Below are 13,874 nucleotides of genomic sequence, written 5' to 3' on the forward strand. Positions count from 1 at the left end.
GGCAGCAATAAGAGGTCAGAGGTGAACAGGGAGGAGGAAGTACCTGGCCCTCCACTCAACCTCCGATCCTTGACATAAGCGACTGAGAGAACGGGGCAAGGGAGACAGAGGGCAAGATTAACACATCTCATGTCCCTCTGCATGAAATACATGTCAACACAACACATCACTACAACATTACTACTGAAATAATGTCATATAAGAAACAAAACATTTACACAGACGTGAAATCACACTTAGTAACTACAGTCTTTTTAAAGGATACTTACTGTAGCCCATTCCCTGCAGAAAATACTTGAAGGCTTCAGTCAGTTTGCCAGGCTGGAAAATAACGTCAGAGTTTTTGTTTCACCGAACACTGTCATGTATGAATTATGCATTTATGGTCTGTTTGGATTCATTAATTCTTTTGATTGTAGGGCAGCCTGTTCGCTATGCCGGGTTGTTACCTGTGTGAGCTGAGGAAGTCCACCAGAGTCAGCCATCTACCACGAGAGGAGAGAGCAGTAATTACCCAAACTGTTAATAGCTCAGGTTCTGTCAGTGTGTGATATTTAAATTTTATACTGTACAAGTTGAAGATTACAAGTTTGGGTGTCCCAGATGTCTAAGATGTGTATCATGTAACTGCAACGTCCACCTTGAGAATAGTTTTTTCATATAGTTCCTCTTTTTGTGTTTAAGTTAAGGGTAAAATGTCCCTAAATAAGATTTTTTGTTTGTTTGTTTTTTTACTTTCACAATTAGGCTTATTATCTGCATTCACTCCTCCAGTACTGGTTATGATGTGTTACTTACTTATGTGTTACGGTGTTTGAAGTCACTGTGATTAACTGTTTATTGTACTTCTCTTCAGCATGTCCCTTATTGCTATTCATTTTCTTCGTGTGTATTTGTACAAAATTATGTTTCAGAAATTAGTTTCCTTTTTCTTAACTTGGGGGAGGACCACTGTATATTATATATATCTCAAAAGTTTCCAAAAATGTTCAAACCTAGAGATATACAGTATGTAATGTTCTTTCAAGATAACAGTGCATTTCATTTGGTCACCTGCCAGTGGCGTAATACCCCCTTTACCTCCTCTAGCTGCTATAACTTCTGGGAAAACATCACATGATATGACGGAGAGTGAGCACGGCGCTGAATATAACTAAACGTAACACAAATATAACTGCAAAGACACACTATGTAGACAAAAGCATCCAGACACACCTCTTTGTGGGGCTGTACTTACATCCAATGAAGGGAAATTTTAATGCTTCAGAATACCAAGACTTTTGGACAATGCTATGCTATGCTATTCTATGCTATGTACCTTTGGGATGAACTGGAACAGAGATTGTGATTCGGGCCTTTTGGTCCAACATCAGTGTCTCACCTCACAAATGCTCTACTGCATGAATGCTCAGAAATTCCCACAGAAACACTCCAGAATCTTATGGAAAGTCTTCCCAGAAGAGTGGAAGCTGTTATAGCTGTAAAGCTGTCTGTGTATTTAGAGAGCGATGTCCTGTCATGATCAGGTGTCCAAATACTTTTGTCATCCACAAACATTTCTGCTTGAGTTACATCAGATTTTGTAGATTGTCATCAACAATAGTGCTTGTTTAACAATGACAACAATAACTGCCACCCTACTTCACTACTTCATTAAATACATCAATTGTTTTCACTGTTTTGATTTCTGCACTAGAAATGACATACTTTGCATTTAAATGTCCATTCAAATTGTGAATTCTTGGTTTAGTGCAAACTGTAAAAACAGGACACTGCAGCACAATGTTGCCCTTGAATGAGCCTGGTGGGTTGTTGCAGAAATAAAAGTGCATCTGCTGCTTCCAGTCAATCAGTAAGTGAGAGTAACAGAGTGATTTGTTTGTGTAAGCAGCGTGAATCAGTCCTGTCATTACTTTGCCCGAGTCATTCAAACTCATCTCATTCAGTAGATACAAAGCCAGTGGCCATCACAGGAAGTCCATCCAGTCCACTGCTGAGGACTTTATCACCACAATGAAGGTTTTAGAGTTTCTGTCATAGAAAAGTCACATCTACCAAAACACTTCTACCTAAGGAGAAGAATTCCTGAAAGTTTTAGTAATCTTTCACATATGTGTGTATGTTTGCGAGTATGTATGTAATATTTTCTATGTATTTCTCATAACATTTTTTTATTTGATTAGTTGATATGTTATGGTACTGTGTTCCATTCTGAATAACTTTCAATTAAGGCTGTTTAGTATGGAATTATTTACTATGTAGTGTATATAACAGTGTAAACTAAACTGTTTCTTACCCCAAAGCTGCACTGAAAAATATGTTCATATTCATACGTTGGTGTAAAATCTTTATAAATTCATACTAATTTGGCATCATATGTTGTGTAAATTAGGATCCCGTGGTTAATTCTGTAAGATTTAAAATTTAATCTGTGCATGCACATTAAACAGACATTTTCTTCCAGCGATGGAATAGTTGTCGGTCAGATCAGGACAAACGTTTACCTTTAGGAAGGTGGTGTTGGTTGGGTCCAGTTTGGAGTTGCATTCGACCTGACAAAAACAGCAATTTGAACTGAATAAGCCAAAAAAAGCTGCAGCAACAAAAGACACGTTAACTTAATGGAGAGTTAAAGATGGTCAGGACCTGGAGAGGGACTGGGGATGCACTCTATGTATGGAGACTACATTAGTCCATGAGTATGTGAGTGACCCAGATGCTGCAGTATGCTGCAGAGATGAGTCACTCCAGCAGGCTGAGAGCACAGCCGCAGTACACGTACACACACACACACACACATACACACACACACACACACACACACACACACACACACACACACACACAGATGTGATCTGACACTTGACCACACACACTTGTGGACACACAGAAACAGACAGACGCTACAGAGTGTCATACACACATGTAACATGGTTTAGCATGTTGCTGTTTCCTACAGAGTTTAATATTTAATCCTTCACACTGATTGCCAAATTGCATGTTTTACTGCCCAAGCATGTTAAATATGGAAACACACCAGAAATCCACTTAAGCGTTCATTTAAGCGTTCATTCCGGCAAAATGTTTTATTTAAAGCTCTTGTAATGAAGAGTTGTGAAAATGAGCTTCGTCTGTCGATAGTGTCAGATAACGATTACAAATCACATACGGATTTGCAAATTTACAAACAGAAAAGTTGCAAATGAGTTGCAGAATATGCAAATGCGAGTCTAAAAAAGGAATGTGTCGTATAAGTGGTGGCAAACACAGCAGCATCAACTCACATCAGCGGATGTAAAATATTAACATGACCTCCATCTGTCACATCCAATAAAACAACCTTAGCTTACATCTCTCGCTTCCTCACGCTGCTCCCCTTCCATCCCTCTGTCACTTTCCATCCCTCCATCTTTCTCTCTTTCCAAGATGTTTTATAACAGCATTCACCCCCACCCTCAGTATATCTCCATCATGCTCCCCCATCTGACTGAAGAGCGATTTGATTTAAATTTGAACATGCAGCAGATTAACTGGTGCAGAAGCATAAATATCTGGGCCACTTCAAACTAGGAAACCCGAGAGACAGACCGAGGCCATCTGGCCCCTGGAGAACACACACACACACACACACACCTATAGTGTCAAAGACATACACTGCGCGCAAAGACACAGATGGACAGACAGAGAGAGAACAGACACACACACACACAGTCCCTGGGGTGCAGTTGGGCGAGTGCAGTAGAAAGTGAACCAGGTCTGTGCTGGCTGACCTGTTTCTGTTTTACTGAATGAGGACAATTTACATGCCAAGTACAAAACACTGAACAGGGCAAGAACAGTCTAATGAGGGTAGTTGTTTAAAGCCTTAAATGAACTAATGTTTCTTTGGCTACTTTGTCAGAGGAAGTTAATGGAAAAGTTCAAGAAACGAGCTAAAGAAGCAGGATAGCTGATGAAACTGCAATGATACTGCATGATGAGATAAAGGCAGAAGTCTTCAGAGTGGATAAAAACTCACCACTCCCTCCTCAGCAGGAGCGTTGTCTCCCACTACCAGCATCACAGGACACCTGCAGCAACATTTAGAATACTTTGACAAGTATCTGGCAGTGATATCTGCTTCAATCAGTGCTTGTATTCTGGGTAATAGGCCTGATTTTTTTTCATTGGTATTATTCTGCTAATTATTATTTTGACCAGTTGATTGGTTGTTGATCTATTGATTTTGCCAGTAAGATCATTTTGAAGAGAGGACGTAATAACAGTGCATTAAAAACTATACACAAAACACATTCATGTAAATTAGATGTGAATAAACTGGATTGTGTGTCATTGCATCGTGAAAGTGTGTGCAGACTCACTTTAGGGTCTTGGCGTTGAGCACGGTTCCACTACGATTCATCTCCAGGTCCCTCCGACTGAAAGACATGAGACATCATAAAATGTTAAGATAAAGTGTTTGTGTGTTTATGTGTACTGTTTCTATGTGTGTGTGTATTTCTGCACCTGTTGTACATGTTCCAGAAAAGCTGCAGGTTAAACTGGTTGATGGTGTTGTTGATCTGCTGCCGGTAGCTCTGCACCAGCTCTGTGTTGTTCATCAGCTCCTCCTGCAGAGAAAACACACAGACTGGGTGACAGACCTTTGCAAAGATACAAACATTATTTGTAAGGTGAGGCAAGATTTGTTACATTCGTATGACAGAGTTATTGTAATTTCATCAAAATATCATATTTCATTCTGTTTTCATGTTAGAGAGGCATTGCACATAAATATAGTTCCTTATTTGTAAATGAAGAATGTCATTTTTCATTGACTGTCTTTTTCCGATTTTACAAAATGTGAAGAACCGTTTTAAAACAAGTTTATTCCCAGATCTTGAGCTTACCTGGCTAAAAAGATGTGGCAGCACAGTATCTGGCAGAGCGCTGGTCAGACCTGACAGCTGGAAAAAAGACAGAAAGATTGTTATTGCAGGAAACCAAAAGGTTCGTCTGTACCCACCCAAAACACAAGTATACGGTAGAAGATAGATACTTTGGTGGCAGCCCAGTCAATCCAGCCTTTGCCATTGGGGTCAATGTTGAGCAGGACCAAACCCTCCACCAGGTCAGGGAAGATCAACTGAGAACAGAGGACACAGAAACATATGTAAGACTACGGTAGTCTTGGATTCGGAGGTAGTGCACTGTTCAGAAGATACAAAACCCTAAATATATGAAAGTTTTATCCAGCACTGGGCTCATTCTGAACAGGTAATCTGCATAGAGAACAAAGAGGGAAAATCAAGATGTGACTTACAGCAAACTTGGCCAAAATGTAAGCTCCAGCTCCAACTCCAATCCCAACGATGCTCTTGAATCTAAAAATATTATTGGTCCATTAGAGGCTGTCTCTACAAGATAAATAACAGTATACTGTTGTAAACAGTTCGCATACATGTGGAGTCTGATGTGCCCATGTGATGTTACAGAAAGGTATTGTTGGCAGCGCAGACTGAAATTCATGCTTGTGCAGAACAAACTGTTGTACATCTCTGGCTGGTACTGAATGTCCAGGCTAAAATTACATCCTGTTGGCAAGGAACATCTTCACTCAGTACTCTCTACCCTGCAATCTACACAAACTGCTTAGCAGTCGCAGACCGTGACCATGAAGCTGTATGCTGTACACGCTCTGTTTAAGTGCTTCACAGTAAATGTTGCAAATTTACATGAGAGGTGTTGACTGGTTGACACCGCAACTGGTTGAGCGCTGATATATGTGAATATCAGCGCTTCAGTTTGTTTTCTAGTGAATGAAAAGCGCATCCTCTCAATCATTTTAAAAGTATTAAAAATATTCAAAGGCATTGGTGTGAACAGGAAACTGCTGCAAATATTGTATGTTAACAGAAAGGGGACAGATGTGAGAGATTTTTGTTTTTGCATTAACAAAAGAATAACTTGTCTTTGTCTCTCTTGAAGAGTAAAAAGAGGACATCATGTTCCTGCAGATGGCTCTCATTAAAACATTGGCTGTGTCGGCTCTGTGAAGAAATGTGGGATGTGTATAATTTAAAAGCAAAGAGAACCAACCCAAAGTGCTGCACCACAGTGGGCAGCATCCCAGCCAACTGGTCCATAGTAGGGTACTGGTACCTGTGGAGAGAATAGACACGACTTCTGGTCATCATTGCATGACATGCTGTGTGTGTCATCAGTACAGTAGAAGTATAATTTATTTTCCTGTAATCATGATGCATTTGTGAATACTTTAAATCATTCACCTAATCACCATCATCATCATCATCATCATCAATAGCCTAATCCCCAGAACACCAGATAATGAACACATATAATAAAACAGTTATTCATTCATTGGTGGTTTTTATTTAGTGAATATCTGGTCTTTAAACTTGTGTGCATTTCTACCACATTTTTCTTTGCATGTGTGCATTTTATACCCCTGTGGCAACTGTGACGCTCCAATCTGCTGTCCCGGGGCATCGACGTGGCAAACAACAAAGTGCTTGGTGATCTCCTGCATATCCTCATTATTGAAGAATGTGTTGAAGCACAGCTTGTCTGCAGGAGAGGAAGGGAGGAGAGGAAATAGGCACAGGTAGCGTGGGGTGAGAGGATAGAGAGAAAGGAGTGGAAAAAAAAGGTGAGGGAGGGGTGGGAGGTAGGCAAAGGGCAGGGCAAGGAGGAGGAAGAGGAGGATAGGATGGAGGGGTAAGAGCAGAGGAATGTGATCACATTAAATATGCATCACGCTCAGAGAGAACCTTGAAGGTGGCCATCTGTACAAGTGATCCTGTGCCAGAAGGAGAAGGAAAAGACTCCTTCCAACAACTCTGATATGTCATGCAACCCTCTATTTTTAACAGAGAACTGGCAAAGCAAATTACTCTGTAATATGGTATTTGGACTCTTTTCCATTCTTTAATGGTGAGAAAATATTTAATGAAATATGTGAAATATGATTGCTTATCCAGATGAAAAGGTCTGTATGTGAAATGGAAATTGGAGCCAACTGTAATCGCAGAAACTCATTTACTCACTGTGTTCCTACAGTCAGAGAGGATTTTAAAAATGTTTTAGTTTGATCCTACTTTTGCTCTCTGGTTCAATTGTCCATAAGATGAATCTTTTTGCTGTGATAAATTCATCAGCATTAGACTCCCTACACTGATTGGTCAGTGTTGACAGGTGCAACTGCTAGCAAGTGCTAACAGTTAGCAAACATGACTGACATACTTACAGAGTAGCACAACTTATCATTTTTTTAAAAAAACAAAACAAAATGAAATGTCATGTTACTGTAGTAAAGGCCTAACTAAAATGAACTTTGTGTGCATGATTCCTCATTGTCATTGAACTCATAATTAAATAAAGCAGCGTTTTGAAGGGCTACAATTACAGGAGCAGTATAGAAAACACTGGAAGATTGCATTCAGAAATAGCTACATGTATAATAGATGTCATCTCGCCATTTGCCCTTCTCCCACTGCTTCTGCTGTTGGCCTACTTTCAGCATGTGTGTCAGACTCAGTGAAACCACGCAGCAACATTGCTTCCTCCTCAGGGTCTAGCTGAGCGATGTTAATTAAACGGACCAATTAGCATGACAACTGGGTTAGAGATGAAAAGTATGGGAGGCGGGAGAGGCGAGCTTTGCCACGCTGCAAAGGTTTGAGAGCTTTTCATGTCCACAGAAATACTGATGCTTCGTGAGGATAGAGATGAGAAGTTTCTCCTGCCTCGCCATCGGCACATGCTGACTCATCGGTCAGCGTTCACAGTCTGCACTCCTACTGACTCCGTGACCTACTTTCTTCTCTGCACTTTCTGTCTTTCTTTAAGCCTCTCTTTCTATCACCCCTTTCCTTCCTGCTCCTTAATCTCTTTTCTACTTCTTAAATCGCAGCCTTTTCCTCTCGCTCACTTCTTTTTCCCACTCCCTCCTGTTCTGTTCTCATGTTCCTCATCTGTTCTGTGTTTTTAATCAAGAACTGATTGGGAATCACTGTCAATGGAACAATAAACTCCCTACCGTTTTTCCTGTATGTTTTTTTTCCAGGCTGACTCCATCCCTCAGGTTCCTGCTCCATCCTGTATGATTCTGCGTCACAGCTGAGTGATTTAGTGACTGGCTGTGAATACTAATAGCTTCATGCTTCTGCTGCAGCAGCAAAATATAAGTTACATTCAGGCCTATTATATGCTTTAGTCTATTATAATCGACATTGTGTATAACTGCCATATGATTTTCATTTTGTTTGTTCTTTATTACTGTATTTTTGTGCTGTATATAAGTGGGCTGCTTTTTGTAGTTTTTTGTACATTGTACTTCCTCTCAGTGAGGTGGATAATCAGCTTAATAATGATTAAAAAAAAAAAAAGGTAGAGGACCAACAAAAGAGAGATCTGCAGTCAGCAGAGTCATGGATAAGCGTCGTTCTGTGATATGCTGTCCTCCGAACCCCCACCATCCCTATCCCACCTCCACCCATCAAGGCAACGCCGCAGCGCTGCTGGCTCCGCCCTGCCTCCCTCCGCAGGATGGGGATGTTTTTCTGACCTACATTTCATCGATGCCTTTCACAGTCACCCTTTCATTTAGCTCCCCATCCCTTCCTCTTTTCTATTTTTGCCTCCACTCATCACACTTGAAGACAAACCCGCCTCATTGTTTTTATTCTCTTTTCATCTCCTCCTCTTCTTCTTGTTACATCTCTACTCTTCCTCTCCTATATGTGACTTTATATCATTATCCCTAACATTAATGAATTATTGACGAGGCTGCGAGTTTTTGGAATAACAGCTTGACAGTCAACACTCAGCTTGTATGCTTCAACACAGAGCTCGAGACATGGTGAGATGGTGAGAAATCTGACCGAACCCAAGACTAAAACTGATGTGATTTTATGCTCAAGTGTAAACAGGTACCATAGATAAGCAGGTACAATGAGTACAATAAGCTGTTTAATCATTTCTCAGTAAAACTGTTCAATAATTTTCCAGCAGTAAACATATCCTTCAAACTACTTTGAAAGCAACAAATAAGTCAATTAGACATATTTATTCTTGTTTCTTTTAATTATCAGTGTGTTTGTGTGTGTGTTCGTGTGTGTGCAGGCAGGAAGGAGCGATGTGGCGTGGAGGCCAATTACCACCTCTGATAAGTGCAGAAACACCTTTCTGACAAGCCTGGAACATCTGTCAGGCTGATCACACACATTTTTTGCGGATACTCACGATTCAGTCCCACATCGTGATAAGTGAGGATGGCAGGCTTGTTTCCTTTCGGTGCCCCGCGGATCACCACATGCAGCATCCCGTAAGGGGTCTCAATATCGTGTTCCTGTGAAACACACAAACAAGCTCTCACTCACCTGGTGCCTCACACATAGTCAGTTATGTGTTTTTGTAAGAACATTTGCACCTGAATGCTCCCAGGGCGTAAATAAATCTCAAGAGTTTCACACTGTGAGACACGACGCAGGTCTCAAATACTGTGCCTTGCAAGAGACTCGTTATTTAACCTGCTTTTTATATATCTTCAGTCAAAATCTTCCTCATCGTTAACAGCCAGTCAGTGCAGGACTGTTCTCCCTTAAGCATCAGTTTTCACTGCAGTGTGACGGATGTGCAGGGGCTCAGAAGAACATCTTTTATTAGTGCATGAGCTATGACCACACTGAATCCTTACAGTAAGTTTTTGGACATGGATTCACAAAACATGTCATGAACTGCAGTAGCTGAATAATAAATGGCTTTTAAAAATTCAGGGGAAAAAAAAAGTAACAAGAATAAATAACTAAAAACTTGCCCAAAAGAGCACAGAGCTTTGAAATTCTGCAGTTTGTTTGTTCTAATTCGGATTTCAGTTTTTAAAATGGTTGGTAATTCCAAATTCAACATATTTTCTTCATCTAGCTAAGAAAATATTTACCAGAATATATATAATTTGAATATTAAGGATGTTTTTTAAATGATAAAAGGAGGTTCACAGTGTCCTGATTGTCTACAGCAAGTGCTCCCAGTTTTGAAAATGTTTTTAAACTAAAGACACCTCTAATGGCTCAAACCTGCTCCTAAAATTTATCTTGTTCTGTATTCAAACTTCTGTTGTTGTGACCCACATTTTGTCAGCATCTGCTGGTCAGAGGCAGCCAAACTCAAAATGGAGGTAGGAGATATGTGTCAACATGAGCTGCGCAATGTGGGCGCAGACACACACTGAAGAACGCACACACAGACACACACGGCTGAGTGGTATTTGAAATAATTCTGTGTGGTTAAGGTGTTAAAACGCACTGAAGCCTTTAGTGATGATGCTGACTTTGTTTGTATATGCCGATTTGAACCCAACAAACACAGACTTAATAGACACTAACACACCATCATCACTGTTGCCCCCTCAGCATGTTTTCACATCTGAAACTGTTCAGACACACTGAGAAACAAAACCTCTGTCAATGTGCAGCCTCTCTCAGTAGCTGTCTGTTATTTGTAACATGATATGCATTCACTATGGAGTGACTTAAATTAAACCTCCAGTGACTCACAGTCCAGAAACAAACAGCACTTTTGGATGCAGCCACCTGCTAAAATTCTGCATAATCCCCCCCCAGCAGCAGATAGTCGTGCAGCCAGCAGTTGAGTTAATCCAGCCAGATTATCTTTCTGTTATTTCAGCGTCAACATCAGTGTTATCTGCAATCAGCATTCTAATTTGAGGCAGTTACAGCATCAGAGGTTTTGTTCACAGTCTGTTTTCAGCGAGCGGATTCTGGTGAATATAAGGAGGCATTTCACAAACACATGAGCTCCTGATGACCTTCAGACGTCCAAGAGGAAAACACTGAGAGGAATTTACGATACTACTTAGTGGATGTGAAAATCCAGCTTTCAAATTAAGATGACTGATGCCCAAAGGCGACATGATTGGGGGGATTTGGTGGTCGAATTAATCCTGAGGCTTGAAAAAGAGCAAAAATCTCAGCTACGTCACTGTGCAAATAGTAAGATGGAAAGCAAAGGAAAACAATCTGAATCAAGTCATTCAATTCACTCGGTCCTCTCTTCCTTTGCTCACACACATACATCTCTACTCATCTGTTTGGTTCTCAAAATAGATGGTACTGCAGAAGGCTTAACATTTCCCCTACATAACCACACACACACACACACACACAAATGCTTGTGTGTTTCTCCGCAGAGGTATGCGCACCATCCATTGCTATGTTGGTGAGCTTAAGTGTGTCAGTGGGCCAGAATCAAAGAATGACCCATCATTCAACACACTGACACTGCAATATCTCCTTTTGAATGCAGAATATAAAAACAGAACATATTCCACATGGTCAGCTTTGGTGACTACTGACAAAATTGGTTCAGAGTAATATTGCATTATATACACGTATATATATATATGTATATATACACACACCAGATTTAACATTTAGAGGCAAACACAAGCAGCTCAAAAAATATTATCAGTCAATTTGTAAAGATTTTATTTTTTAATTTAATTTATTTTGACCTAGTTGACACCACATTCAATTAAGTAACAATATAATGAAATCATACACACACAGCTTCATACAGTATACATCCTTCCATCACACCCTCCCCTCTGCCACTCACCCCGTCCCAGCACTCAGGCATGGCTCCACAGTAAGTGTTCTCTCAGCCAACAAAGAAGAGGAGGATGAGTGTGCAGACAGGCAGATGAGCAGCCAGGCCTCTCCTGTTTTAAGGGACTAGGTCCTGGTGAGCACTCGCTCTACGATGGAGAGTTGGATGCTAGATGCTGCAGGCTGCTGCAGTGTCTTTGTCTGCTCTGCACTGCTCCCACCCAGACTCTTAAGCTCAGAGCTGCAGCCCTCCTCCTCCTCCTTCCCTCCCTCCCCTTCCTCTCACACTCTACAGGCACCCGAGACAGGGTGTGGGGCAGGCTGGAGATGATTTGCTCGGAGTGCTGCCTCCCCCACCCAGGATTGGTCAGTTGTCTAGTCAGTCTTTACTGTGAAGGCACACTTTCTCTCTCATCAGTACCACTGCTCCAGTTTTAATCTGTTTCTTCTCCCCAGTTTTGCTCAGCAACCTTGTTTTGTTCCAGCCAAAAACAAAACTGTTGTTGTTCATGAATTAGCTGTAATGAGGTCAAACACCTTGTCTGTAGTCCAGCCTTTTTTTTTTCCATTACTTGTCTGCGCCACAAAATAATACATTTGCATAATGCCCACTTATGCTGCCTTCTGTAGGCTGCAGAGCATAGTGCAGATAGAGGCAGAGGCAAAGCACAGCGCCTTGCAAGGTCAGCAACAACCAAAGTCAAAGTTGAAATAATTTGAACTGAAGTTTGCTTGATGTGATTTGCATGTCCAGAAGATAACAATACAGCTACAAGTGAAAAAAAAAAACGAATTGTTTCTTATTCCTTATATTTTTGTGATTGGTACCAAACAGCTAGCTTGCACAGACCATAAAGCATTAATGTCAGCGGCCCACTGGGCAGTGAGGTCAATGCTAATATGGATTATATTCCTGTTCGCACATGTTTGGTGGCCTCTGGTTCAGAAGTCATTATTGTGGTGATAATGATAGCGGAAGTGCTGGTAGACTCGGTTATATTGACTGTGATTGACTGCAAAAACAATGGCAGAGCCGGCAGACACTCGCTTGGCTGTGTCTGCTCAGGCATGTGGGAGCTGACCAATCAACTGAGCAGATGGGGTCCTTGTAAAAGAGACACGAGCCAAACGGAGCGCTTCAGTCAGAGGGTAAACACAAATAATGTGATTTTAGAACATTAATGTAAACCTATTCTAGAACACACTACAAACAAGAGTATGAACCTGAAAATGTCTCAAGTTTCCAGAGGTTACCAGAGGTCATGAGCACATCACACTAGTTTGAAGCCAGGCCACATAAACACAATCCATTCATTTCAGTAAAATCTGTGGGTTTGCTTATGGGGGAAATTGAATATACATTATTATTTTGCATCAGATATGCAAAACTGCTAGCAAGAGAATGTGAAATCGACGAAGCCCTTTTATTTAACCTCTCTCAAAACCATTGCAAACTCTGGGGTAAATGACAGCATTCTTAAATGTGTCTATGTTATCCGGCTTCTAGGATAATTTTTTATTTAGTAGAGTTACATTAAAGTGCTATTGTATCTGTCATGTGATTTTCTTTTGCTTAGTCTTAGCTTTGTTTTTATGTTGTTTTTGTCGTTTACCATGCCAAGCGGTTTCTGCTCTCAGTTAGACACACCTGTTTAGTAGTGATGTGCAGGGAAGGGTTTTTTAATACCTGCCACCACCCAGCCTATTGTGTGAGCCAATCCACACTGCTCAACCCAGGCCCACATGTCAACCCACACATCACCACTGGTTAGATGAAGGTCAGAAAATAAGTTATTAGGGGGATTCAAATCAAATTCTTTAATTTGATTGCATTATTCTAAGCGTGGGCAAACTAGCAGTTTGGTAACAGTTATCTCCTGTGAGTTTAAGAGTTGTAAATGACTCCTGGTCTCCACCCACACCACCCTCATTAGTGCTGTTAGATTATAAAAAAGTGCACATTTGTATCTGTTTAGCAGGCCATTATTCTTCTTCATAGGAACCCTGCACAGACACTACAATTCAAAGATGAAGTTGTCTTTTAATAAAGATTTTTTTATCTATTGTTTTCTTTCCCACAGCATACAGCTAAATATTATCAAACTCTCAATTCTGGTCAAAATGTCACAGAAGTATACAAGTATACAATACTAGTGCTCATTTAGCCTTCTTAAAACAACCTGTAACATTTGGAAGGATGTTTCACTTGAAGTAAAACAAAATATTGAGTGGGGTTGAGTAGCATAC

The 13,874-nt window shown here is 40.7% G+C and overlaps 1 protein-coding gene across 8 annotated transcripts in view; it reads right to left on the minus strand.

Annotated features, from left to right (window-relative positions):
• Positions 1–13,874, minus strand: part of ndrg4 (NDRG family member 4) — a 68,698-nt gene that overhangs the window by 5,274 nt on the left and 49,550 nt on the right. For 5 of the 8 annotated variants that reach the window (XM_046393831.1, XM_046393828.1, XM_046393830.1 and 2 more), the window contains 13 exons: positions 9,244–9,349; positions 6,447–6,567; positions 6,079–6,141; positions 5,303–5,363; positions 5,039–5,125; positions 4,890–4,946; positions 4,507–4,610; positions 4,362–4,418; positions 4,019–4,070; positions 2,505–2,552; positions 450–485; positions 270–321; positions 44–82 (listed from right to left, as the gene is read on the minus strand). In XM_046393831.1, the coding sequence (XP_046249787.1) occupies positions 44–82; positions 270–321; positions 450–485; positions 2,505–2,552; positions 4,019–4,070; positions 4,362–4,418; positions 4,507–4,610; positions 4,890–4,946; positions 5,039–5,125; positions 5,303–5,363; positions 6,079–6,141; positions 6,447–6,567; positions 9,244–9,349 (883 nt within the window). Of the gene's footprint in view, positions 1–43; positions 83–269; positions 322–449; positions 486–2,504; positions 2,553–4,018; positions 4,071–4,361; positions 4,419–4,506; positions 4,611–4,889; positions 4,947–5,038; positions 5,126–5,302; positions 5,364–6,078; positions 6,142–6,446; positions 6,568–9,243; positions 9,350–11,637; positions 11,847–13,874 lie in introns of those variants that run through there. The other 3 variants (XM_046393834.1, XM_046393835.1, XM_046393829.1) reach the window with 3 other exon arrangements.

The sequence above is a fragment of the Scatophagus argus genome, chromosome 7 (assembly GCF_020382885.2).
Source record: "Scatophagus argus isolate fScaArg1 chromosome 7, fScaArg1.pri, whole genome shotgun sequence".
Taxonomy (NCBI): domain Eukaryota; kingdom Metazoa; phylum Chordata; class Actinopteri; family Scatophagidae; genus Scatophagus; species Scatophagus argus.